The sequence below is a fragment of the Spermophilus citellus genome (assembly GCF_964194105.1).
Source record: "Spermophilus citellus genome assembly, chromosome: 7".
Classification (NCBI taxonomy): Eukaryota; Metazoa; Chordata; class Mammalia; order Rodentia; family Sciuridae; genus Spermophilus; species Spermophilus citellus.
Window position 1 is genome coordinate 98555060 of NC_138188.1, and position 26489 is coordinate 98581548.

At 38.1% G+C, this 26489-nt stretch overlaps 1 protein-coding gene and 1 pseudogene across 6 annotated transcripts in view; both read left to right on the plus strand.

Moving 5' to 3' along the window:
* Positions 1-10569, plus strand: part of SIDT1 (SID1 transmembrane family member 1) — a gene marked incomplete at its 5' end in the record, with an annotated part of 89928 nt that extends 79359 nt beyond the window's left edge. For all 5 annotated transcript variants that reach the window (XM_081301642.1, XM_081301644.1, XM_081301643.1 and 2 more), the window contains 4 exons: positions 7580-7685; positions 7771-7881; positions 8958-9071; positions 10453-10569. In XM_081301642.1, the coding sequence (XP_081157768.1) occupies positions 7580-7685; positions 7771-7881; positions 8958-9071; positions 10453-10515 (394 nt within the window). In that variant the 3' untranslated portion in view covers positions 10516-10569. The remainder of the gene's footprint in view (positions 1-7579; positions 7686-7770; positions 7882-8957; positions 9072-10452) is intronic.
* A 2686-nt stretch (positions 10570-13255) lies between these two features.
* LOC308653371 (large ribosomal subunit protein eL29-like) lies at positions 13256-19006 on the plus strand (annotated as a pseudogene). Its single transcript has 2 exons — positions 13256-13316; positions 18405-19006. The product of its transcript is annotated as a large ribosomal subunit protein eL29-like (transcript).
* Positions 19007-26489: the final 7483 nt, after the last annotated feature.

Here is a 26489-nt window from a genome sequence, read left to right on the forward strand (position 1 = left end):
CTATAGAGAACTTTTGGTAATATCGCCATTTTGATGATGTTAGTTCTGCCTATCCATGAACAGGGTATATTTTTCCATCTTCTAAGATCTTCTTCTACTTCTCTCTTTAGGGTTCTGTAGTTTTCATTATATAAATCTTTCACCTCTTTTGTTAGGTTGATTCCCAAGTATTTTATTTTTTTTGAGGATATTGTGAATGGAGTGTTTTTCCTCATTTCCGTTTCAGAAGTTTTGTCGCTGATATACAGAAATGCCTTTGATTTATGTGTGTTGATTTTATATCCTGCCACTTTGCTGAATTCATTTATTAGTTCTAGTAGTTTCTTTGTAGACCCTTTTGGGTCTTCTAGGTATAGAATCATGTCATCTGCAAATAGTGATAATTTAAGTTCTTCTTTTCCAATTTTTAGGCCTTTAATTTCTTTTGTCTGTCTAATTGCTCTGGCCAGTGTTTCAAGAACTATATTGAATAGAAGTGGTGATAGAGGGCATCCCTGTCTTGTTCCGGATTTTAGAGGGAATGCCTTCAACTTTTGTCCACTCAGAATGATGCTAGCCTGAGGCTTAGCATAGATAGCTTTTACAATGTCAAGGTAAGTTCCTGTTATCCCTAGTTTTTCTAATGTTTTGAACATAGAGGGATGCTGTACTTTGTCGAATGCTTTCTCTGCATCTATCGAGATGATCATATGGTTCTTATCTTTAAGTCTATTGATGTGGTGAATAACATTTATTGATTTCCGTATGTTGAACCATCCTTGCATCCCAGGGATGAATCCTACTTGATCATGGTGCACAATTTTTTTGATGTGTTTTTGTATTCGATTCGCCAGAATTTTATTGAGGATTTTTGCATCTAGGTTCATTAGAGATGTTGGTCTGTAGTTTTCTTTCTTTGAGGTGTCTTTGTCTGGTTTCGGAATCAGGGTGATGTTGGCCTCATAGAATGAATTTGGAAGAGCTCCCTCTTTTTCTATTTCCTGAAATAACTTGAAAAGTATTGGTATTAATTCTTCTTTAAAGGTTTTGTAAAACTCCGCTGTATACCCATCCGGTCCTGGGCTTTTCTTGGTTGGTAGTCTTTTGATGGCTTCTTCAATTTCATCCATTGATATTGGTCTGTTTAAGTTGTGAGTTTCCTCCTGACTCAGTCTGGGCAAATCATATGACTTAAGAAATTTATCGATGTCTTCACTATCTTCTATTTTATTGGAATATAGGTTTTCAAAATAATTTCTAATTGTCTTCTGTATTTCTGTAGCATCTGTTGTGATATTGCCTTTTTCATCCCGTATGTTAGTAATTTGAGTTCTCTCTCTTCTTCTCTTCGTTAGCATGGCTAAAGGTCTGTCAATCTTATTTATTTTTTCGAAGAACCAACTTTTAGTTTTGTTAATTTTTTCAATAGTTTCTTTTGTTTCAATTTCATTGATTTCCACTCTGATTTTAATTATTTCTTGCCTTCTGCTACATTTGCTGTTGTTTTGCTCTTCCTTTTCTAGGGCTTTGAGATGAAGTGTGAGCTCATTTATTTGTTGGTTTTTTCTTTTTTTGAGGAATGACCACCAGGCGATGAATTTCCATCTTAAAACTGCTTTCATTGTGTCCCATAGATTCTGATATGTTGTGTCTGTATTTTCATTTTTCTCTAAGAATTTTTTGATTTCCTCCTTTATGTCTTCTGTAACCCATTGATTATTCAGTAATATATTGTTCATTTTCCATGTGATGTAGGATTTTTCCTTCCTTCTTTTATCATTGATTTCCAGTTTCATTCCATTATGATCAGATAAAATGCATGGTATTATCTCCACCCCTTTATATTTACTGAGCGTTGCCCTATGGCATAATATATGGTGTATTTTTGAGAAGGATCCATGTGCTGCTGAGAAAAAAGTATATCCATTTGATGATGGTTGATATATTCTATATATGTCAGTTAAGTCTAGGTTATTGATTGTGATATTGAGTTCTATAGTTTCTTTATTCAACTTTTGTTTGGAGGATCTGTCCAGTGGTGAGAGAGGTGTGTTGAAGTCACCCATAATTATTGTGTTGTGGTCTATTTGATTCTTGAACTTGAGGAGAATTTGTTTTATGAATGTTGCAGCACCATTATTTGGTGCATAAATATTGATAATTGTTATGTCTTGTTGGTGAATGGTTCCTTTTAACAGTATATAATGTCCTTCCTTATCCCTTTTGATTAACTTAGTCTTGAAGTCGATTTTATTCGATATGAGGATGGCCACCCCTGCTTGCTTACGAGGACCGTGTGCGTGGTATATTTTTTCCCATCCTTTCACCTTCAGCCTGTGTATGTCTTTTCCAATCATATGTGTCTCCTGGAGGCAGCATATTGTTGGATTTGTTTTTTTAATCCATGATACCAGCCTATGTCGCTTTATTGGAGAGTTTAAGCCATTAACATTCAGAGTTACTATTGATATATGGTTTGTACTTCCAGCCATGTTTGATTATTTATACTTTTTTAAAAAAATTTAGTTTGTTTTTCCATGATTATCTTTCCCCTCGCCCTCTGTCTTTACTGAGGCACTTCCCACTGATGGTTTTGGTTATTTTTTTTCATTTCTTCCTCGTGTAGTGTTTTGCTCAATATGCTTTGCAATGCTGGTTTTCTGGCTGCAAATTCTTTTAACTTTTGTTTATCATGAAAGATTTTTATTTCATTGTCATACCTGAAGCTTAATTTTGCTGGATACAGAATTCTTGGTTGGCATCCATTGTCTTTCAGTGTTTGTAATACGTTGTTCCAGGATCTTCTCGCTTTCAGCGTCTGTGATGAAAAATCCATTGTTAACCTTATTGGTTTACCCCTGAATGTAATCTGTCTCCTTTCTCTTGTAGCTTTTAATATTTTCTCTTTGTTCTGTATATTGGACATCTTCATAACAATGTGTCTTGGCGTTGGTCTACTGTGATTTTGTGTGCTCAGTGTCCTGTATGCATCTTCAATTTGTATATCTGTTTCCTTTTTTATTTCTGGGAAGTTCTGTAATTATTTCATTCAGCAGGTTACTCATTCCCTTGGTTTGAATCTCTGTACCTTCTTCTATCCCGATGACTCGTAAGTTTGGTTTTTTTATGTTATCCCATAACTCTTGGATGTTTTTCTTGTGATTTTTTACCAGCCTTTCTGAGTTGGCTAGACTCTTTTCAAGATGATATATTTTGTCTTCATTATCTGACGTTATGGCTTCTACTTGCTCCACTCTGTTAGTGATACTCTCAATTGAGTTTTTAATTTGGTTTATCGTTTCCTTCATTTCTAGAATTATTGTTTGATTATTTTTTATAATCTCTATCTCCTGATAAAGATGCTTAACTTCTTCTTTTATCTGTTTATGTAATTCATTCTCAATGTGTTCTTTCGCTGCTTGAATTTGCTGTCTTGTATCCTCTTTAAGGTTCCATTCCATCTGTCTAAGGTGTTCCTTGAGTTCTTTATATGACCATTTTTCTGATGACTCTAGGTCCTCTTGAATATTTAGGCTGTCCTGCATTGTTTGTACTCCTTTTCTTCCTTGCTTTTTGATGCTGCTCATGTTACTTCTTGTTCTGTTTGACTGCTGAGTTACTGTTTACTCCTATAAATTTATTAGATGCTTGGGAGGAAAGGTATTAGAAGGGAAGGGAAGAAGTCACTAAAGAGAATGAGAGTAAGCAGGTAGAATTCAAGGAAGGGGGGATTAGAAAAATGAAAAGACAAAAGAAGAAAACAATAGAAAATAAAAAAAGAAAAAATTTTAAAAATAATAATAATAATTAAAAAAAATTAAAATTAAAATTAGAAGAAAAAAAATTTTAAAAAATTGTAAAAAAATATTAAAAAACAACAAGAAAGAAAAATGAAAATGAAAGACAAACCCAAATCAAAAAAAAAAAAAGAGAGAGAGAAAAGAAAAAAAGGAAAAAAAAAACTAATAAATGCAGTCTTAGAGTTTGATTAACTTTTCTTCCAGTAGGTGGCGCTGTGCCCACCAGGTCAAGTTTCTCCTGTCAATATGTGGGAACCAATCACTGTGCAGCAGCTCCTCCCAGACTGGGGGAGTCTCCAATCCTGAGTGTCTAGGGCCTCCTCTTGTGTCTAGTCACTTCCCACTTTTCCTCTAGCCAGGCCCCTCTCACAGGTACCGCTCATCACAATACTGGCTACACGCCAGGTCTGCTGCTCCCGGGAGCCCTGTTTTCATGAACGACTGGGCACACTCTCCCTGTTTGCCATTCCCTCAGACCCTAAGTTTGTAGAGCTTGGGGTGAGAATCCTCAGCGAATTTTACTTGCCCTCCGGTAGCCACTCCCCCGGTAGCTGGTGCAAGAGACCTCAGCAGTCAGCCCTGGTTTGAGCGGTAGTTCCGGGCCGCGGGTCCCGCGCCACCTCTGATTCCCTCGGGCTGGCTGTCGCACTCACGGGAGAGCTGGGAGGGGCCCTTACGGGAGAGCTGGGAGGGGCCCTTAAGGTTTCCCCGATGTGTGGAGAGGGAAGGCTAGGGGATTACACACCTGTAGTCGCAGATTTCAATGAAGTTATCTCCTCCGCCACAGTCTGATGACGTCAGTTCTCTGCCATAGTGGTGTCTCTTGCAAATGGCGACAGTTCGTTTCCCTTTGCCGGGCGACCAATGCAACGGGTGGTCCTTACTGTCTCTCCCAAGCCCCGTTTCAAACCTGTGGCCACTACTTATGAAGGCTCGGTAGGCATTTACCTCCGTAGGATGAGAAGGGCTGACTAGTTGTTTCAGCCGGATGGATTAATGCTGAGTCAGGGCTGTTTGTCTGCGGGAAGCAGGCAAACGGGAGTTTGAATTCAGCTGATCCGGGCTCAGTGTGTGTTCTGAGAGGCCCAGACTGTTCGCCCCAGATCCACGTCAGCTCAGCATTGCCTAGTGATCCTGAGCAAACAGATTTAAGTTGTTTACGACTCCCTATGCCCGCACAGCTGAAGAGGTCAGAGACTTGATCTCTCCGCGCCCGACGCCATGTTGGAATCCTGATGAAAAGATTTTGTTTTTTGTTTTCTTTTCCCTGCAAAGAAAACACTAAAGTGACAATAGTGGCTTCTTCTAAAGCATTGATACAGTGATTGAGTTCATTTGCTCAAGAAGAAAAACATCTATGAAGACAGATCAGATCATATGGATGGATGAAGGGATGGGATGGATGGATAGATTATGCTTGCTCATAGGAATTGGGCCATTCTAATCAGTGAATTGTATTGCAAAGATGCAATACAATTTTAAATTATTTTGTAGAACTTTTCTATAAAGGCTACCCCATAGGCATTTTTTTTAAGTTTTTTAAAAAAAATTTTAAGCTGTTAATAGGCCTTTAGTTTATTTATTTATACATGGTGCTGAGAATCGAACCCAGTGCCTCACACATGCCAGGCAAGTGTGCTACTGCTGAGCACAGCCCCCCCCCATAGGCATTCTTTTTGGTAGAATCTCTCTTTTTTGTGTGTGTGTACGTGCGACTGTCTGTCAAAGAGAGATGGAGGAGTGGCGGAGCATAAGAGCAAGAGCAAGTCTTTTTCCTATTTCCTTCTTTCCCTCTGGGTCTCCTTATTCCTCCTCCACCTTTATCATTTTTCTTTCTCTTTTTGTCTCTTGTCATCCCCTTGGCCTTTTTCTTCAAAGTGATTCAAAATAGCTGAGATTATTTTATGCAACCTAGTCTCACTTGACCATGTGAGATATTTTATTGATAACTTGAAAATAAATAAGTAATTTTAGCTGCTTTTGTTTATGGCTCTTAGCTGATATGTTTCTCTGGATCAGTGTCCTTTGATAGAAAAATGCATGCTCTTGGCACACATTAAGACATATGAAGCATGAAGAAAGAGACATACCTTCAGAATCAACCCAAAACAATTAGCTGGGATGGTGGGCATGTGCCACTGTGCTCCAACCTCTTAATAATGAACAACCTATGACTGTGAACCCAGCGATTCAGAATCACCTGGCTCATCTCTGCCTCACATACAATTAGAATCAAACCTACAGTCTTCTCACAAGATAAGATAAATGACCTCTCTCTTCTTAGACACCTCTGTGAGATACTAGGGCCTACACATGTACAAGGTGCTATAACACACTAACACCCTGATTACCTGCTAGAGAGCTCCTCCCTCTCAGTAGCTCTGCAAAGACACATTGTGAGTTGGTATGAATGGTGTTTTAAAGAGAATCACTTTCCTATGATATGAAGAGGAATAATGGTGTGTGTGTGTGTGTATAAAGAGAGAGGTATGTAGTATACATGTGTATGTGTATGCATTTGTACAGATGTGTATATACATATATGTGCACACAGTAATATGGCTATTAAATGTATACATATATGTGTGTATGTGTGACTAGAGAGAGAGAGAGCAAGAATCAAAAAGCGAGTACGCAAAAAGCTAATAATTGGTGGATCTGATTAAAATCTATGCAAGAGATTTTTAGTTTACTGAAGATTTCAAAATCTGGAAGGCAGAAGTTTCCTGTATTATAAGTCAGTTGGGATTCAAAGGGAATCAAATGAAAGTCTGTTAATAATAGTTGACATGCTTAGGAATAAAATTTGAGAGATGTGTAGAACCTCTTTTCAGAAAATTTGATTGTCTTATTAGGAGATATAAAAGAAAATGTAACTAAATGAAGAGAAGTATCAGGGTCTGGGCAGGAAGATTAACTATTGTAAAGATATCTGTTTTCAAGTTAATATATAAATTTGGATTTGAGCTATAATTAAATTAGTGGGATTTTATTCTAAAATTTATTTGCCCAGTTAGATGAAAATTTCAAAGATCCCTGAAAAGTAAGATAAACAGAAGTAAGGAGGGGCAGAGAGGTATAGTGACCACCTCCACATTATCCAGTATAACTTTCTGGAATGATAGAAGTGTTCTGAACTTCATTGTCCAATACAGGATCTATTAGTACTACTGAGAACTTGAAACGTGTCTACTGTGACTAAGGAACTGGATTTTCAATATTATTTATTAATATTTTCAATATTATTTAACTTCAATTAATAATAAATTTAAATAACCACATGAGGCTACTACATGGGATATTGCAGTTTAGCTCAAACAGAATTGTGAAGGTATTCATTTATTCATTGCAGAAATGTTTATGATCATGAAAAACTGAAGGATAAGATGACTGTGTACAGCACATTCACTTTGTGAACTTTTACATAGTCATTAGAAATGAATGTTTTGAAGATGTAGTAATTTAAAAGTTCAGCATATAGTCACATGTTGCACAGTGACATTTTAGTCAGTGGAAGACCACATATAAACACTGGTCCCATAAGATGATATTGCCTAGTGATGTAGCAGCTGTCCTTATGTTGTGTGAGTATACTCCAGGATGCTTGCCAATTTGACAGGGGCCAAATTGCCTAACGATTCATCTCTCAAAACATCCCCATCATTAAGTGATGCATGACAGTATGCTAAAGTGGGTTTTTTAATGAACTCCTCCCCCTCCAAATCAGAGTAGGGCAGGGAAAAGACAATGATGTAAGAAGCTGCCTTCTCCACTACAAATATTTCTTCCCATGTCCCCAGTGCCCTCTTTGGATTGATCTACCGGCCCAGAGACTTTGCATCCTACATGCTGGGCATCTTCATCTGCAACCTGCTGCTGTACCTGGCCTTCTACATCATCATGAAGGTAAGTGCAGGTGTGGGGAGCTGGGAGGGTCCTGCCTGGCAGAGGTTCTGGCCCCAGCTTCACTGCCACTGTGTCTCCCCCACAGCTTCGCAGCTCTGAGAAGGTCCTCCCAGTGCCACTCTTCTGCATTTTGGCCACCGCTGTGGTATGGGCTGCTGCCCTGTATTTTTTCTTCCAGAATCTCAGCAGCTGGGAGGTGAGCAGTTCTCTTTCCATCTTTCCTTTGAACTTTCCTACCACCCTCTTTATCGTGCTTGCTGCTTTTAATATTTTTTACATTTTCTAAATTGAAAGCTTCCTCCAGAAGGGATAGGTTTTATTTTATTTTATTATTATTTTTTGTGTGTGTGTGGTGTTGGAGACTGAACTCAGGGCCTCACGCATGCTAGGCAAGCACTCTACCACTGAGCTTCACCCCCAGCCCAAGGGATGGGTTTTAGTGTCCACACATAAATGTTCAACCGTGACATGGGCTCATCATTTTCAGGGTAATACTTTATAAATTTGTAAACCTATAGACACTGCAAATTCAATCTTCATTATGTGTTGTTGTATGATGATTCTGTTCCCAGTAAAGTTTTACTGTATGTAAATGTTTGATGAGTGTATCTTCTCCATCTTTCTCATCACCATCACCCTCTATCAACAAAAAGCAAGGGATTGGGAGGGGTTGGGGTTGTTACTACATCCCCTCCAGGATAGGAAAGCTAAGGCCTTGGAAATCAGCACTGTATCTGAGGCATATCGCAGGGACGAAGTCTCAGTTCTCCATCATGGCAACCACTACTATTAATTTTACTATTAATTTTAGAACATTTTTTCGTTTCAGAAAGAAACTCCGTAATTATAAGCAGTCACTCCCATTTCTCCCTGATCAGCAACATAAATCCACCTCTGAACACTTTATGTAAATGAAAAAAAATAACATATGGCCTTTCAGTCAGGCTTCTTCTCTCAAGATAATGTTTTAGGTTCACCCAGCTACAGCTGTATCAGTACTTTGTATTCTTTTATTGCTTAATAATATTCCACTGTGTGATTACACCACATTATCTATGCATTCACCCACTGATGGACATTTGAGCTGTTTCTACTTTTTGACTTATGAATGATGCTGTGAACATTTGTGTACAAGTTTTGTGTGCAGGTCTGTTTTCTTGGAAGCTAATTTTTTGAGCTATCTAGTAGCTTCTTTATGGCTTCCTGGATGTGAAACCCTGAAACAGTTGAATTGTGGGAATCTTGCTCCTATCTTGCCTCGCCTTCCTCCAGGGAACCCCGGCAGAATCTCGAGAGAAGAATCGTGAGTGTATCCTGCTGAATTTCTTTGATGACCACGACATTTGGCACTTCCTCTCTGCTACTGCCCTGTTTTTCTCATTCTTGGTGAGTTTATCATGTCTTCTCATTCTTGGTGAGTTTATCATGTCTTTTTATTGCTTTTTCTCTTTACATTCTGGTCTCTTCCACTCTTCCTTACATCCTCTTTTATATTCCTCTATAATTTCCCTTTCCAGTTCCTCATTATAATTCAACATGCAGATCATTTTCTTTTTTAAAAATATCGTATCTCAATTTTCATTTTGCTTTTACTTTTCAATAATTTTAGACACAGAGTGACAAAAATCGTCTTCCTAACTAACATAGCACATCAGGACTGACTTGGTTATTAGACTCATATGCCCAGAAGTCCCTCCAGGAACCACTTTTGGCATTCACTAAATTTCCTATAACATTGGGTTATTCCTTCTCTTCCCACTCCTCCGCTCTCACTTAATATTTTATGAATGATTCACAGATTCCTAGAGTGGTTCAGGGCAGCCGCCAGGCCTGTGTTGCCTTCTAACCGTCTGTGCCAAATCTCTGCTGTAATTCCTCTATTTTCTGCCCAAAATTCTTTCCCAGAAGCCATGCATATTTATGTCAACCTGGGATGATAGCTCCCATCATCCTCTAATCTTGTTTTTACATTTCAGAATTAAAAGTCTGTCATGCCTGCACACAGGTTCCCTTGACACTACCACTGGACTCCCAAAGCCATCCACTTGAAGCAGTCTCAGGCTGGCCGTACTACCTCAAGAGTGGAGCAGGGCTACCCCCTAGTGTCACCTTTGGGAAGTTCATCCAATCTGTATGAATACTCTGTAGGACTTTTCTTTTTGATAGTCCTGTTCTTGAGAGAGACCGACAACGAAAAATGGAGCTAAGGATTCTATATGGGGAAAGTGGTGGCCAAAGGAACTAGAATTGGAGGAGAAGGCTCCATTTCTTATATAGCATTAATATGTGCAAAAGACTTCATTTTCTTTAAGTCTTGACCTAAATGTTACCTTCTAAGTGACTTCCCAGGCCACCCTGTAAAAATTTGCCACACCCAATCCCACATGTCCTGTATTCCCTAGTTTAATTTTCATTCTTAGCTCATATAGCTTTCTAAAATACTGTGTTTTACCCATGCATTTGTTTCATATCGAAAGCCATCTCTTGGATGGAAACTCCATGAGGGTGGGATATTTCTCTTTTACTTCAACTACATCTTCAGCATCTAGAATAACATATAATAAATTTTCATGACTATTTGAATTAATTAACAAATGAACTATATAGTTATAATAAGTGCTTGTTATGAGCAAGACATTGTAGGAGCCACAGAGGATAGGAAAACAATTCAGGAAACAGAGTTTTTACTCTGTGGGAATCACAAAGTAGGGATGTGGTGTGGCTGTGAGTAAGCATTCTTTTCATTTCTCTGTCGCTCTCATCTCAGGTTTTGTTAACTCTGGATGATGACCTGGATGTGGTTCGGAGAGACCAGATCCCTGTATTCTGAGCCTCCAGCATAAAGAGGGGGACAACAAATGATCCATCTTGGTGCTGATTCTTGAAGAACACAATGACTACAGCAACAAACCCACTGCCAAACACTCCACTCGTCTCTGTGGAGTCAACTCTCATTCACACAGGAAGGAGAGGAGCTGGGGGAGAGCTACACCCTGTAAGAAGGGAGGCAGAAAAAAAGCCACAACTGCAGACAGAGGCAAACCCTGAGAAGCTCAGAAGCACCTAACCTGTGTCTGCATTGTCAATTCAGAAAGTTAGACGTGGACAAAAGCTGCATGACAGTCAACTCACTGTCTGGGACCCTCCCACTCTCACCTGACATTTATCAGAACATGGCTGCATACTTCCCTGGGCCACGGGAATGCCCAGAAAGACCAGCAGCTTGGATTTCCTGCCCAGAAACCTTGGTGTGGCCTTCGCACCTCTGTGATTCCCACTGCTCTATAGGTCCAAAGCACCATCTCATTTCTGCAAGGTCCTGTGAAATCGTGATTTCTCACTGTACTGTGGAGAGGGTGCAGAGGTGGACCAAGCCCCCACCCAGCTGGTAGCCCAGCTAGTCATCTCCTCAGAAGGAACACTGAATGTTCCCCCAGGCTCCTGACACCATGAGGACTCAGGATTGGACACTGTCACACACTCTTCTGAACAGGAAACTATCACTGGGACCAATGCCTGGGTGCTTATCTATTCTCAGTGTCTTAATCTCACTGCTGTGTTGATCCTTTACTCTGGCTCCACCTTCTTGGAAAGACCTTGTTACTCCTTAAACCCACTTATGGGAGGAGAAATGGGACATTTTCTTCTGGCAGTAGGAGGAGCAGGAAAAATCACTCACAGAACTAAGAGACTAGAAACATCAAGCAGACAGGCTTTGCCTTGTGAACTGGGGCTACTGGAGAAAACCCAGTGAAGCAACAGTATTTGCTCAGCCTCCAGTTCACACAGATCAGTGATGTGCCCACATGACCTTTGGCAGAGAAATAACTGTTCTAACCAGGGGCATCACTCTATGGGCCTCCACAACTGAGCCCCTCAGCTTGCATGATCAGAATTCCAGATTTTCTCCCTGAAGTTCTCAGAAGTTACTCAGGATGAACACATTTTCCTCTGCCTCTCTGGTTGCAAAGAGTACAGCTAATGGAACATTGTGTCTTTTTGCACCTGACCCTCCCCAGCATGGTGTTGAAAAGCTTAGCATTCTGGTTCCCTTCTCACATTGTCTGGCAGCTGTGCCTCTGAGAAGTCCCATTTTGACAGAACATCTGGTTGCCAGGAGTATGATGTAATCAGAAAATAGACATACAAATGTATGCACACATACGTGTTTGCTTGTGAAATTGAAATCACTTCTCATCTCTCCTTTCCTAGTCATTCATTAGAGAAGGAGATTGGACATTCTCCTTTAAAATTTTTTTCCTCTCAAATATTTGCATACTGTTCAAAAAAGATACTTTGCAAGTTTGAACAGTAAGCTTTTCCTAAATTTTAAAAACACAAATGTGCTTTCTGTGAAATATTTTATGTGCTTTTTCTAAAAATCTCCTAAATTTGTAATTGATCTTCTGTTATTCTTTATTCCTTAAAAATTATTGGTTTCCATAGGTCACACAGAGGCCATCAATTAAATGGTTGGGTCAATCTAACATGTAAAAAAAATTTTGAACCTATTTCACTATGACTGACTTGGCGTAATTCTTTTAAGGCACTCAAAGGAGACACTAAAGATATGAACAACAAAGTCCACCCAAGTAAATAAATGTCTCCAGAAGCTTGTTTGGGAAAAACATCAGTGAAAATGGGGAGGGCCCCTGCAGAAAGGAGTGGACTGTTCCTTGCTGTGTTCTGTTAATGTCTGTCTTGTGCAATCAAGTCACACACTGTAGTCAGTTTTGTTCTCTGCAGCAGGACTAAAAACCCAGACTAAGTCTGCTTTTATAAATATAAATTCTAAGTGTACGTGTTGCTAATTCTTTCTATAGCACCAATCTTGTGGTTGGAGGACATAAGAAAGTCATGGAGCTGCATCTGTGGGATTCATATGAGTGCTGGGTAGAAGGGAGCAGCCAGAACTTAGTAGTTTCATGATATATCTTTGGTAGGTAGCACAGTGCCTATGCTAATGTCTGCCTATGTTCATAGACTTAGCTTTTCAAAACCAAAAGCAAGGTTAATTCTGGAGGCCAAGTTCAGTGGGAGGTTAACTGAGAAAGCAGTAACTGTGAAGATGATCTTGGCAAAGCAACCCCAGAAAGAATAAGAGCAGTTTAGCTGGAGCGGGTCAGAGTTGTGGCAGCCAGAGGGTAAAAAATGACCTCTTCACACCTCTGACAAATGGGGCTAGAGAGGCAGCCCCACCTGTTATGCTGGATGGCTGAGGGATTAGCCTGGTTTTATTTTAGCAGCAAGACAAGCCAGTGGAAAACTAGAGACTAACTGGGGAAGGGACTTTCCGTGACTGAAGGTTATCCCTGAGCCAGCTACTTGGGGCAAATAGTGGCAGCTGCTTACTTTGTACCTCCAAGCATCAACCAGAAAATTCTTGTAGGGTCCCAAAATACATGTCTCAGCAAATCAACACTCACGTTTCTCATTCTGGATGCTGGTCTATCTGAACTGCACCGTTCTGGCAGTGCAAGCTACATAGGTTCTGTCTGTGTTCTGGTTGTGTAATGAAAGTGTAAACCTAGTCACAGCTGCTCCACATACAGAAGCAGAAGGGAGTGAGCATGCAGACAGCCTGCGTGCTCACAGAGCCGGGCCACTCACCTCAGAACATCTCAGAACACGGTAACAAGAAAGCAGAGAGAGCATTCCTGTCACCAGAGACAAAATATATACCCCAATGGCATGCCCGCAGTGACCTTCGTAACTTCAGCCACACCCTAACTGCCTCCAGTTACCACCCATCTAATCCATTGAAGTGGATTAATGTGCTGATTCAGTTAAGGCTCTGTAACCCAATCCTTTTGCCTCTGAACTTTCTTGGATTTTCTCACATGAGTTTATTAGGGGATACCTCATATCTAACCATAACAGACTGGTTTGTGACAAAGAGGGAAAGCTTTTGAGTGATGAAAATAGAGGTAAGCTAGAAGGAAAAGAAAATTGATTAACTTCATGGAAATCCATGCGTGGTAGTGTTGGTGACACATGATGAATGGAAGCCTACAGAGCATCATTTTAGTGAGAACTCTGGAAAAAGAGTTAAGGAAGGATGATAGGACCAAAGAGGGAGGGCCAAACTTCTGATGTGGTGGGTTTATTTTTGTTTGTTTTCAGATAGACTGATAGCAAAAAGAAAAAGACCTTTGGGTCCACTTGAGCTGAGACTACAAAGACAACTGCAGCTACTACAAGAGGTATTTTATTTTTTTTAAAAAAAATATATTCTTTCAGTTGTAGATGGACACGATATCTTTGTTTATTTATTTATTTATTTATTTTTATGTGTTGCTGAGGATCGAACCCAGTGCCTCACACGTGTGAGGCAGGCACTTTACCACTGAGCTACAGCCCCAGCTCTACAATAAGTATTTTAAAACATCATACTTGGACTAACAGGCAAGCTGACACCCCTCTGGACTTATATGGGGAGAAGAAAAGCTGTCGGTCTGGATAAAGACAGAGAAGCAAAAACATAAGAGATGTTTGGAACTGGAAACCTCAAACATTTCATAAGAAAAATACAAGTCCCAGTTTTAACCACAGCAAAGAAGTGAAATCTGAAGAGAAAGATAAGATGGTTGGGGTGGGGATCATTTTAATCCATCCTTGAAGAAATAAAACAGCTTCGTCTCCCAAACTCTCAGAAAACCCCTCCCTGATGGGAGGACAATCATGGAATTGAAGTTCTCAATTTGTACTTTTAGTGTGATTTTACCATTGGCCACTACTACCCTCAGTTCCCATCTCCAACCCCTCGAATATGAAAGTCAGCAGAATTGATTATTAAAACAGCAAATACTCAATCATTATGCACTCTGCCAAGGGTTTTTACCTACATTGCAAATCTCATCATGAAAGCCCCCTAAGACGTTAGGACTCTTACGTTATCCCCATTTCCTAAATGGAGAAACTGAAATTTAGAGAAGTCACTGTTTGCTAGGTAAAGTGAATGGTGCAGAACTCTGATAAGTAATCAAAGTGAGTAGTTCAGGTTCCAACCAGAGAAAAGGAAGACAGACAGTGCTGTAATGAGCATTCAACAGTTTATCTGTGCAGATACATAGGGGCAAAACACAGCCTAGAATTATATAACTATTCAACATATTAACAAAAAGAGAATGTTTTTCCAAAATTCAGAAGATCTGTGATTATCATATAATTCCAAGTAACAATGAAATTTACAGTGCTTTTGGAAAGCCATCTAATACAGCTACAGCACGGCTTTGGATTTGTTAGTCTCTCTAAATTGGAACAGCTGGATTCCTGTGAGGGCTGTTGCATCATTTTCTGGGCTTGTTAAGAACCAAAGTCCTGCACTTGGCAAAGTAGACCCAAAGATTCATTTTAAATTAAAATACACATCCCAGTAAAGTGTCAGGTTACCACTAGGAGCCCATTGGTTCAAAATCAAAAATTTAAATAAAGAGAAAGCAAAGGAATGTAGTAGGCTTTTTCAGTTTCTAAAAAACATTCAGAGACTCAAAAAATCTTCAAGAGTCCAGAAGTCCTCCAAATCTACCTCTGAAACTGGACTCTACTGGCCTGAGTTGAGGGCCAAATCTTCAACTTGCTTCAGTGGTTCAACCATCTTTGTTCTTGGTCCTGGGCCCAGAACTTTCCTCTTAGAAGGAGTAGATTCATCACAGTCAAATTTAGGCAGACAAAGTAGTTGCATTGAACTAGGGAATCATATTTCTTCATTTGGAGTACAGTGAGAATAGTGAGAAATGTTTCTAAGTTTGTTCAAAAACAAAAAAAAAATAAGAAAGTGACACAAGTTGTTAGAAACAAGAACATGCTAACCAATTTTCTTCTGTGCAGAGATAGATGTCTGTTGAACTTTTTATTTTGAATATGAATTTTCAAATTTACCCCACAGCATCATTCAAAAGAATGGGACCTAAGGGCTAGGGATACAGCTCAGTTGGTAGAATGCTCCCTCACATGCACAAAGCCCTGGGTTCAATTCCCAGCACCACAAAAAAAAAAAAAAAAAAAAAAGGAGGGGGACCTAAACTAATTGAATCCTGAATTCCCAGAAAACACCCTGAAGCAAGAAATTCTCCATGATGATAATCTTGACTGCAGCCTCTTTCCAGACTACAGCCTGGAAATGTGATCCACTCAGCCATGTGAGCCATTGCTGAATGTGATAAAGCAATATAAGAAAACACTACAAACAGCTAAACCCACACTGCACAAACTTAGCTAAAAGCGGCATTTCCATAACTTCCCTTAATTCTGTAGCTTATCTGAATGTGTGAAAAATTAAGTGTCACACTGACACTAATTAGCCACCCTACCTGACTTTTGAATCTACCTATCAAGCAGACTAACATCTCCTTAATTTCTCAAAGGAAGAAGAAATAGTCTAAGCATCTGTTGACACTGACCAGCTAAATATATCCTAATGGAGATTCTCATTTCAGTCTTCTATATGGGGGGGGGGTGGCATGAGGAAGGCCGTGGAAAGTAATTTCCATATGCATTAAATATTACTTTGCAATGATTTAGAAACACTTTCAAATGTAACACTTCATTTGTCTTTTATAACACCCTGTGTGAAAGGCAGGATTGGTAATAACAACAATAAACAGTTAAGGACACTAATAAGCTAGACATGAAGAAGTTGTGCCACTTGCCTGAAGTCTCAGCCAGGTAACAAGGGAGATTCATATAAAAAGTGCCAAGATCTTGTTTTTTCGAAAGAATGACAGTAAAGCTGGGGATGTAGCTCAGAGGTAAAGCACTTGTCTAGCATGTGCAAGTCCCTGGGTTTGAACTCCAGCAGTGAAAAAAGATAGAAAAATAACTTTAGATTTTGCTGAATCAAAGGAAATTTATCAAGATAAACAACCAATGTTAGTTCAAATTCCATAGTTTTTCCTTAACTTTTTAAAAAATATTTATTGGACACAATATCTTTATTTTGTTTTTATGTTATGCTAAGAATCAAACCCAGTGCCTCACGCATGCCAGGCGAGCGCGCTACCACTTGAGCCACATCCTGAGCCCCCCTTAACTTTTTTAAGTATAAAATATATTTAGTAATGGATTGAGTATAAGATATATTCAGTAATGTACAAAATGTACACTCATCTTAAGTGGATATAGATCAATGGGTTTTACATACACATGTAAATATCCACGTACACAAATGTACACACACCTACGTATGTAACCGCCACCCAGATGCAAGACATTTTCGGCATCCTCAGACCTGTTCTAAGTTCATCTCTGTCCCACAGATAATCAATATTCTGACTTTCTCACATTGATTTTTAAAAATCTGCTTTTGAAGTTCAAATAAATGGGATCATGCACGATAAACTCCTCTTTGTCTGTCTTCTTCACTCAATAGGACATCTGCAAGATCTGTCTGCGTGAAGCGGTAGTGTCATTTTGTGATCATGTGACATTTTATTATATATTCTCCTACTGATGGGCATTGGAGTTTCCAGTTTTGGGGATATTGTAAAGAAAGTTGCTCTGACCATTCTTACATGTACTTTGGTGAACTTCTCCCACGGATATATTCTCAGGTCACTATGGAACTGCTGGGTTAGAGGGCAGATGTCTTTATTAGTAAAGAATACTACCAATAGTCTTCAGAAGTAGTTTGACCAGATTTGCATTCCCATCAGCACTGTGTGAGAGCTCCAGTTTTTCCAAATCTTTGCCAACTCCTAGCATTTATCATTCAGCCTCTCAAAGTGACAACAAAGTGGTACCTCATCATATTTTACTTTGCCTTTATCTGATGACTAATGATGTTGAACATCTTTTCATAGACTTCTTGGGTATCTGTGTGAGGGATTTATTCAAGTTCTTTGCCAATTTAAAAAATCAGTTTGGGAATATTTTAGATATGTATAATCTTTGATAGTCTGTGTCTCTCTCTCTCTCTTTTTTAAATTGTTACAGTAGACTTTTTCTATTTTTTAAAAAATTTTTAATATTTATTTTTCAGTTTTCGGCGGACACAACATCTTTGTTTGTTTGTGGTGCTGAGGATCGAACCCGGGCAGCACGCATGCCAGGCGAGCACTCTACCGCTTGAGCCACATCCCCAGCCCATTATTTTTTTATTTTTTTAATTGATTTTTTAAAAAAATAATGACAGCGGAATGCATTACAATTCTTATTATACATACACAGCACAATTTTTCATAGCTTTAGTTGTATTTAAAGTATGTTGACACCAATTTGCATCTTCATACATGTACTTTGGATGATGATGTCCATCACATTCCACCATCCTTGCTACTCCCCTGCCTCCTCCCTTTCCCTCTCACCTCCTTCCCTATCTAGAGTTCATCTACTCCTCCCATGCTTCCCCTCCCTACTCCACTATGAGTCAGCCTCTCTATATCAGAGAAAACATAGTCTGTGTCTTGATGAAGAGAAATTCTTAATTTTAATGAAGTCTAAGATAATAATTTTTTCTATTATGGTTATAGTCAGAGATTTTCTCTAGTTTTTTTTTTTTTTCAAATTCTAGTTCTCAAAATGTTTCCTCTTAGGACCAATTTACACCCTTAAAAATTATTGAGAACCTCAAAAGAGTTTTTGTGAATTTACCTAGTAACATTTACCATATTAGAAATAAACATAGAGGGCTGGGGTTGTAGCTCAGTAGTTGAGCACTTGCCTAGCATGTGTGAGGCACTGGGTTCTATTCTCAGCCCACATATATGTAAATAAAAATAGCTCTTCCGGTCTCAACCGCTCCAGGAGCTGCGGCCCAGGGTGCAGACATAGCCAAGTCCAAGAACCACACCACACACAACCAGCCCCGAAAATGGCACAGAAATGGCATCAAGAAACCCCGATCACAAAGATATGAATCTCTTAAGGGGGTAGACCTCAAGTTCCTGAGAAATATGCATTTTGCCAAGAAGCACAATAAGAAGGGCCTGAAAAAAATTCAGGCAAACAACACCAAGGCCATGAGTGCTCATGCCAAGGCTATGAAGGCCCTTGCAAAGCCAAAGGAAGTTAAGCTCAAGATGGCAAAGGGTGACAGCCGCAAGCTTGATCGCCTTGCCTTGCTAGCCCATCTCAAGCACGGGAAGCATGCTTATGCCCACATGGCCAGGGATCACAGGCTCAGCCGGCCAAAGGCCAAAGGCCAAAGCCCAAGCCAAGACCCAGGCTGCAACTCCAGCTCCAGTATCAGCTCCAGCTCCAGCTCCGGCTCCGGCTCAGCTCCGGCTCCAGCTCCTGTTCCCAAAGGTGCCCCTGGGACTGGTGTGACCCCTGAGCCCCTGTCTATGGGAACTGGTGTCCTCCTGTGCTATTTGTACAAATAAATCCAGAGGCAGGAAAAATAAATAAGTAAATAAATAAATAAATAAATAAAATAAAGGGCCATCAATAACTAAAAAAAAAAAATTTAAAAAAGAAATAAACATGGAAAAATTATAAATATCTATTAACTTAGTTTAAATTAATAAACCACCATATAACACAAATATATTTTTTCTAAGAATAACTATATTTTCTAAAAAAAAAATTTGTAAGAATAGTGGCATTGTTTTACATTTTTATAATTATTTAATATCTGGCTTAGTGATAGCCCAATTCTCATGGGTTTCTGCATTTGCTCTGCTATAATATGTGTTTTGCTTATATATATAAAGTCTGATCTCACAGAAATGTATAATTGGAAAGAAAAGAGCATTTTAGTGGACTTTTCAGATAACTATTGATATTTTTATTTGATACTACACCAAAACAATATGGAATTTGAAACCGTATCAGTGAACTTTTCATGTTTTGTTACATTGAAACCCATTGATCTATGTTGCACTTGAATTCATCTTTTTACTACTGTGTGATTGTGTAATAGTATACCTAGGCCTTCTGGAAAATATTGGTTTACTGAATACTGCAAACCCTCCAAACATTTACACATTTTATTATTTGATTGTTAATACATAATATGTGTGTATAATATGTTGTTAATCATAATATATATATTATGTATTAATATCACCATTGACCTCATCTGAGAAGCCTTAGTGGAACCTGTCAATCTCACAGAGACCTTTTATTATATATATATTTATATTTTGGTTGTAACTGGACGCAATATCTTTATTTTATTTATTTATTTTTATGTGGTGCTGAGGATCAAACCCAGGGCCTCTCACGTGCTAGGTGAGTGCTCTACCACTGAGCCACAATCCCAGTCCCTCACAGTAGTCTTGATTTGTGCCAAAGTACCAGAAGTTTTAAAAAAAAAATTGATGACAATTTATTCACAAAGGGACTAGTCACAAGACATGGGTGGAGTAGTGCAAATGATTGTCAACACAACGTATAGGCTTATCATATCATAGTACCATCATGAAAATATTTTTTGGCTCCACAAGAACCCTAAAAGGGTTTTTTAAAAACCCCAGAAATTCTGAAGACCATATTTAAGAATCACTGTTCTAGAAATTTTAATGTTTTACCATCACTATTAGGTTTATGACCTACCTCAAATTAATTTTTTGCATATGGTAGGGAGTTGGGGTCTAGACTTTTTCCCTCTCTATGCAGATATCTAGTTATTCCAGCCCAATTTATTAAAAATAAACTATTCTTTACTCACTGAAATGCAATGATACCTTTGTCATTAATCCAGTGAGTATGTGAGTCATCTATTTTTGAAATTTCTGTTGCCTTCCTTTGCCTACTGTATCCATCACCAATATCACATTGTTTTAGTTAATAAAACTTTACAATAATGTTCTGTAATTTAAGTCTTTCCACTTTGTTATTGTCTGATTAAGTCTTCTTCTAATTTTATTTTTTAAGATGGTCTAGATTATACATTTACAGTTATATGGTTATTATATTACATATTATATAAATTTTAGGACCAATTTACCAATTTCTGTGTTAATTTCTTTGCTGTGATCAAAATACCTGTCAAGAACAACTTAGAGAAGGAGAAAAAGTTTATTTTGGCTCATGGTTGTAGTAGTTTAGTCCACAGTAGGCTGACTCCATTACTCTAAGCCCAAGATGAGACAGAACATCGTGGCAAAGGAGTACTGCTCCCCTCATGGCAGCCAGGAAGCAGACAGAGAAAGGAAAGGGGGCTTCAGAGAAGATGAACCCTTCTAGGCCTCGCCCCTACTGACCCATCTCCTCCAGCAACACCCACCTGCCTACAGTTATCACCCAGTTAGTCCCTTCAAACTAAGATGGACTGATTATAACTCTCACAATCTAATCATTTTACCTCTGAATATTCCTGCATTAATGTAGTATTTGGGGGGGGGGGCTTCACATCTAAGCCATAACAGTTTCTAGCCAAAAAATATTTTTTCTGCAGTAATTTAATTGTAATTGCATGAATATGTAGATAAATTTGAGCAGAATTAACATCTTAGTGACATTATATCACCTTGACATCTTTTGAGTCTCCTTTGATTTTTCTCAGCAACATTTTATAGATTTTGGTGGCAAACTTTATTTCTTGGTGAGGCACTGGCTGGGAAATGACAACAAATGTTAAATAGACTAATGATGAGCATTCATGTTTTGTTCTCAATTCCCAGGGCAATGTCATTAAGTATGATACTAACTGTAGGTTATGTTTTTATAAATACACTTTATCAGATTGAGAATATTCTTTTCCTATTTTGTTCAGAGCTTTCCCCAGGAATGAATGCTGAATTTTATCAACTGTTTGAGTTACTATAAAGCTTTTTCTCTTTATTCTGTTAATACAATGAGCTGTGTAAATCAATTTGAAAAATATTAAAAATAACTTCGTGTCCCTGAAATAATCATCATTTGGTCATGATACTTTTCCGATGTTACTAGATTAAATTTGCTGACATTTTGTTTAGAATTTTCTTATTTACGTTTATTAGAGGCATCAGTCTATAATCTTCTTTTACTATCATATCATGCCAGAATTTGATGTTAAGGCTATCAAAATTATATTAACTTCCTGAACCAAGTTCAGCAGGATTCTTAATGTTTTCATGAATTTGGGTTGATGTTTAGAGGAATATACCACTGAAACTACTTGGGCTTGAAGTTTTCTTTGTGGAAAGATTAAAACAAATAAACAAATAGTGTTACTCAATGGTAAAGCACAGTCTTAGCATGCATGAAGCCTTGGGCTTAATCCCCAGCAAATCATACACACAGACACACACACACACACACACACACACGAAACATTGGAATATAATTCACACACTATGAGATTCATCTATTTAAAGTAGACAGTTCAGTAGTTTTTCATTTATTCAGAGTTGTGTAACCATCACAACAATGAATTTTAGAAATTTTCATGATCCTAAAGAGAAACCTTATGCTCATTAGCAGTTAGTCCACATTTTCCTCCAAAACTTCCAACTCTAGGCAAACACTAAGTCATTTTCTGTCTCTATAGTCCACATATTCAAAGAAACAGAATCGTATAGTATGTGGTAGGAAGGTTTTATTTTTTTTTTATTTTAATTTTTTTAAAAAATATTTATTTATTTATTAGTTATTGGCGGACACAACATCTTTGTTTGTATGTGGTGCTGGAGGATCGAACCGGGGCCGCACGCATGCCAGGCAAGCGCGCTACCACTTGAGCCACATCCCCAGCCCCAGTAGGAAGGTTTTAAATTATAGATTCAATTTCATTAACAAGTATAAGATTATATGACTTTTCTATTTTGTGTTCGTTTGGTTAAATTGCGTTTTTTTTTTAAAAAAAACATTGTCCATTTCATTTATTTATATCATCAACATAAAGCTGTAAACAAAAATCACTTTATGTTTTTAATTTCTGGATAATATTTCATAATATCCTCTTTTACATTCATGTAATTGGTAATTTCTATTTTCTCTCTTTCTTTTCCTTTTACCAGTCTTTCTAGGTATTTATTCTTAAACTTCTCCAAAGTTAACTTTTGGTTTGTTAATTTTCCTTATGGCATACATGCTTTATATTTTATTGATTTCTGCTCTATTATATCTTTCCTTTGACTTATTTTGTTTTTATTTTGCTATTTTTCAGTTTCTAGATATGGAAACGTAAATCATTAATCTTCAAACTTTTAAAAATATGTATTTAAAATAATAACTTTCCCTCTAACTTATGCTTTAGCTACATCCCACAAATTTTGAGATGTTGTATTTTTATTTTTCAGCTCAAACATTTCCTACCTTCTACTAGGATTTATTTTGTTGATCCATCAGCTATTTGGAAATGTTTTGCTTAATTTCTGGCCATTCAATTAATATCATACTTTAAATTTTTTTTTCAATTATAGTTTGGTTTCACTGAAGTCAAACAATGACATCTTTGATTTTAATCTTTTAAAATTTATGATATTTATTTTATGGCCCTGAATTCAATTAATATCATATTTAAATTTTTTTCAATTATAGTTTGGTTTCATTGAAGTCAGACAATGACACTTCTGATTTTAATCTTTTAAAATTTATGATATTTATTTTATGGCCCTGAATATGGTATATTTTATTAAATGTTTTATATAAACTTGAAAGGATGTGTTCTCTGTGCTTATTAGATTAGTGTTCTATAAAATGTCAAGTCAAGTTGGTTAATAGTTCAAATCTGAATACTAAATTTATGTCTGCCTCTTATATAATTATTAAAAGAAATGTGTTAAAATTTACAATAACAATTTGAAATTGTCTAATAATCCTTTTGGTTCTATTTTTCCTTTATATATTTAAAAGCAATGTCAAAAGATGCATTCAAACTTAGAGTTTTGGGGAAATTTGTTCCCTTACTTTTTCATGTTGTGTGTCTACCCATTTAATAGTATGGATATGCAGCAATAGAGTTTCTATCCTGTGGATTTATAGTGTCCCTGAATGTTTCCAGTACCTCACCATTTAGGGAGAAACATATAATAACAACGAAGAATGCAAACAATATACAGCATTAAACCAAATTGTTCCTGCTCTGACACCTGCAATATTAATTGTCACAATAAACAGAAATTATATGATCAGTTATTGCCTACAGTAAAAACAGTAGCATCCTAGTCCTCAAAATACTGATCCATGAAAAATAACTGACTTCAAAAATGCTGTAAATGGGGAAAAAATAAGTATGCATATGTATAAATGTTCATGAACCATTAAGGTTACAATTAAATACAGAGAGAAAAAAAAATCTTCATGAAAAGTTAAAGAATTGTTTCCTTTGGAGTTCAAAAGATTCTCTGCTTCCCTTCTCAGCCATGTTAGGTGGGATCATCTAAAGTGTGATGCTTGCTCCACCGTAAGGGTGGGGTTGCTGGAATGAGAGTGGTAATCCATAGGCGGAATTCCTGGAGGTGGGGTTTAGTCTTAGGTAGGCTCCAGTCTGTTTGGTGAATGCCAATTTGGAGATTTTAAATCAGCACACCTCCAGAGCCCAGCAATTGCCAGTCCACGCTGGAACACTGCACCCCAAGAACCTCCCCAGGATTCCTCTTCTGCAGTGGAGGAAGAAGCCAATTCTTATTCTACTCCATCACCTGCGGACCCTGCATTTCCTGGTCTTGGGTTCAGTCTCCAAAGTCAATATCTCCCTCCCCTGCCCTTTCAAATTCCCAGTCAGGCACATCTCTCCCGGAGGGTACTGCCAACAGCCAGATTAAAGGGGGACAGGAGAGCCATGAGCTTCCACGATCAGTATTACCCTGTGTAAATCCCTCTACACATTTGATTTTCTTCTGGACACTTAGACACACTCTATGTCATGCAGTGTGGGTTTTCCAGGCCTTTATTTCTGGCCAAACTTGGGTTTGCCAGGAATCAGCTCCTCCAGGTGTCAGCCCCTGTGCTGCAGCTGAGAAATGGCTCCTTCCTCTGTCCTGTGCACACAGCTGAGAAAGATGAGGCTTTTTTCCCTGGACAAGGATATTGTGCAGAATGCCTTTCAGTTTATTCAGGCAATGTCTTTGATCTCTAAACTCTCCACACCAGACACATCTCAGGCTTCCAAAAATACGGAATTAAAAAAAAATTCCCTTATCCCTCCACTTGGCTCACAGAAAAACCGCTCTGGCTGGTGCCTAAGGCCATGTCAGTGGTGGTGGTGCTGGGGATTTCTTTCTTATTTTATTATATCCAACCTCCTGAGTCCCCAGTCTGCTTTGAATGTCCAGTATTAAATTCCAGTAAAGCCCCCCTCCCAACCTTTTTTTTTTTTTTTTCCACTCACCTTGGTGAGAAGCTACCTATCTGCTTTCTTGGTTTCACACCATGGAGCAGCCAGGAAAGCAACCTTCTCTATTCTGTCAAATTGAACACCAGCTCCCAAACTTAAGGGTTTTAAAAGTCTTCTAATAGCATTGAGCATTTTATTAAAAAATGTCTCTTCTCTAATATACTTCTTGCTTTAAAGCCTTTCTTCTATGTGGAAAAGTAGTGTTGATGCAAGAAATCACTGACAGCAAGATGACATTTGAATAAACCATTACACATGCCAGGATGAACCCAATCAGACACCTAAGCCCTACTCAGTTCTGCTATGCTGATTGCCTCACAGGCTCCACCCCTCTGATCTTCCACCATTACATCCTTTACCAGGAGGAGCCACCCAGAATCAGTCTTCTGGCATGATTCAAAAATCTTATCAGCAAGTTTCTGCCGTATTCTTATCCTTATTGTTTTCATATCAACCTCATTATATTTATACTCCAAGTCTCTCTCTCCTTCCCCTCCCTCCCTCTATGGAGACATTAGAGAGCCCTCTTTCATGTGATGGACCCCCGCAGGGGCTCCTCCCACTTTTTAAGTTGCATATTCCTGAATAAGTAGTAAGCCTTTGAACTGCTTGTGGTCAATGGCTCTCCTGTGCTGTGACATCCAATGGCTTTAAAGGGGAGAAGTGGGAGGGAGCAGCAGACCCAGCAGCAAAGTTAGAGCATAACACCCTGGTTTTAATATAGCTGTGTTTATTTCCGTTAGTGTTTACATATCTTATGTACCTTTTCCCATCCTTTTACTTCATCTTTGTTTTCTTATAATTAAAATGTGTTCTTTTTTTTTTTTTTTTTTTGGTCTCTTATAAACAACAAACACAAAGCTAATTGTGACTTTTTCAATTTAGTCTAATTTTTTTAAATCAATTAATTAATTTTTAAGTGAATTTGTTGATCTATAATATCATAAATACGAATTTTAAGTCTAATATTTTGCTATTGGTTTTATTTATTTATTTATTTTTGTACCAGGTGTTGAATCTAGGGTCCGTTTACCACTGAGCCACATCCTCAGCCATTTTAAAAATATTTTATCTAAAGATTGGGTCTTAATTGAGTTGCTTAGGGCCTTGCTCTGTTGCTGAGTCTGGCTTTGAACTTTCGATCTTCCTGCCTCAGCCTCCTGAGCTGCTGGGATTACAGGCATATCCTACCATGACTAGCTTGCTATTGGTTTTCTTTTTCTTTTCTTTTTTAATGTTTTTTTTAGTTATACATGGACACAATATCTTTATTTTGTTTATTTGTTTTTATGTGGTGCTGAGGATGCAACCCAATGCCTCACCTGTGCGAGGCAAGCAGACTGACACTGAGCCACAACCCCAGCCCTGGTTTTCTATTTTCCATGTTTTGTTCTTAATATATCTTTTCCTGATTTATTTAAGTGTGTAACTCAAATACGTATCAGATTCAATGCATTGATTAACGAGTACTTTTGTTTTTCCCTTTAATCTTCTATTAGTCTTTTGTATTACCTCCCTGTATTATTATTATTAGTAGTAGTAGTAGTAGTTACACTAGAAATTATGATAAACAGACTTGACATATTAGAACATTTACCTTC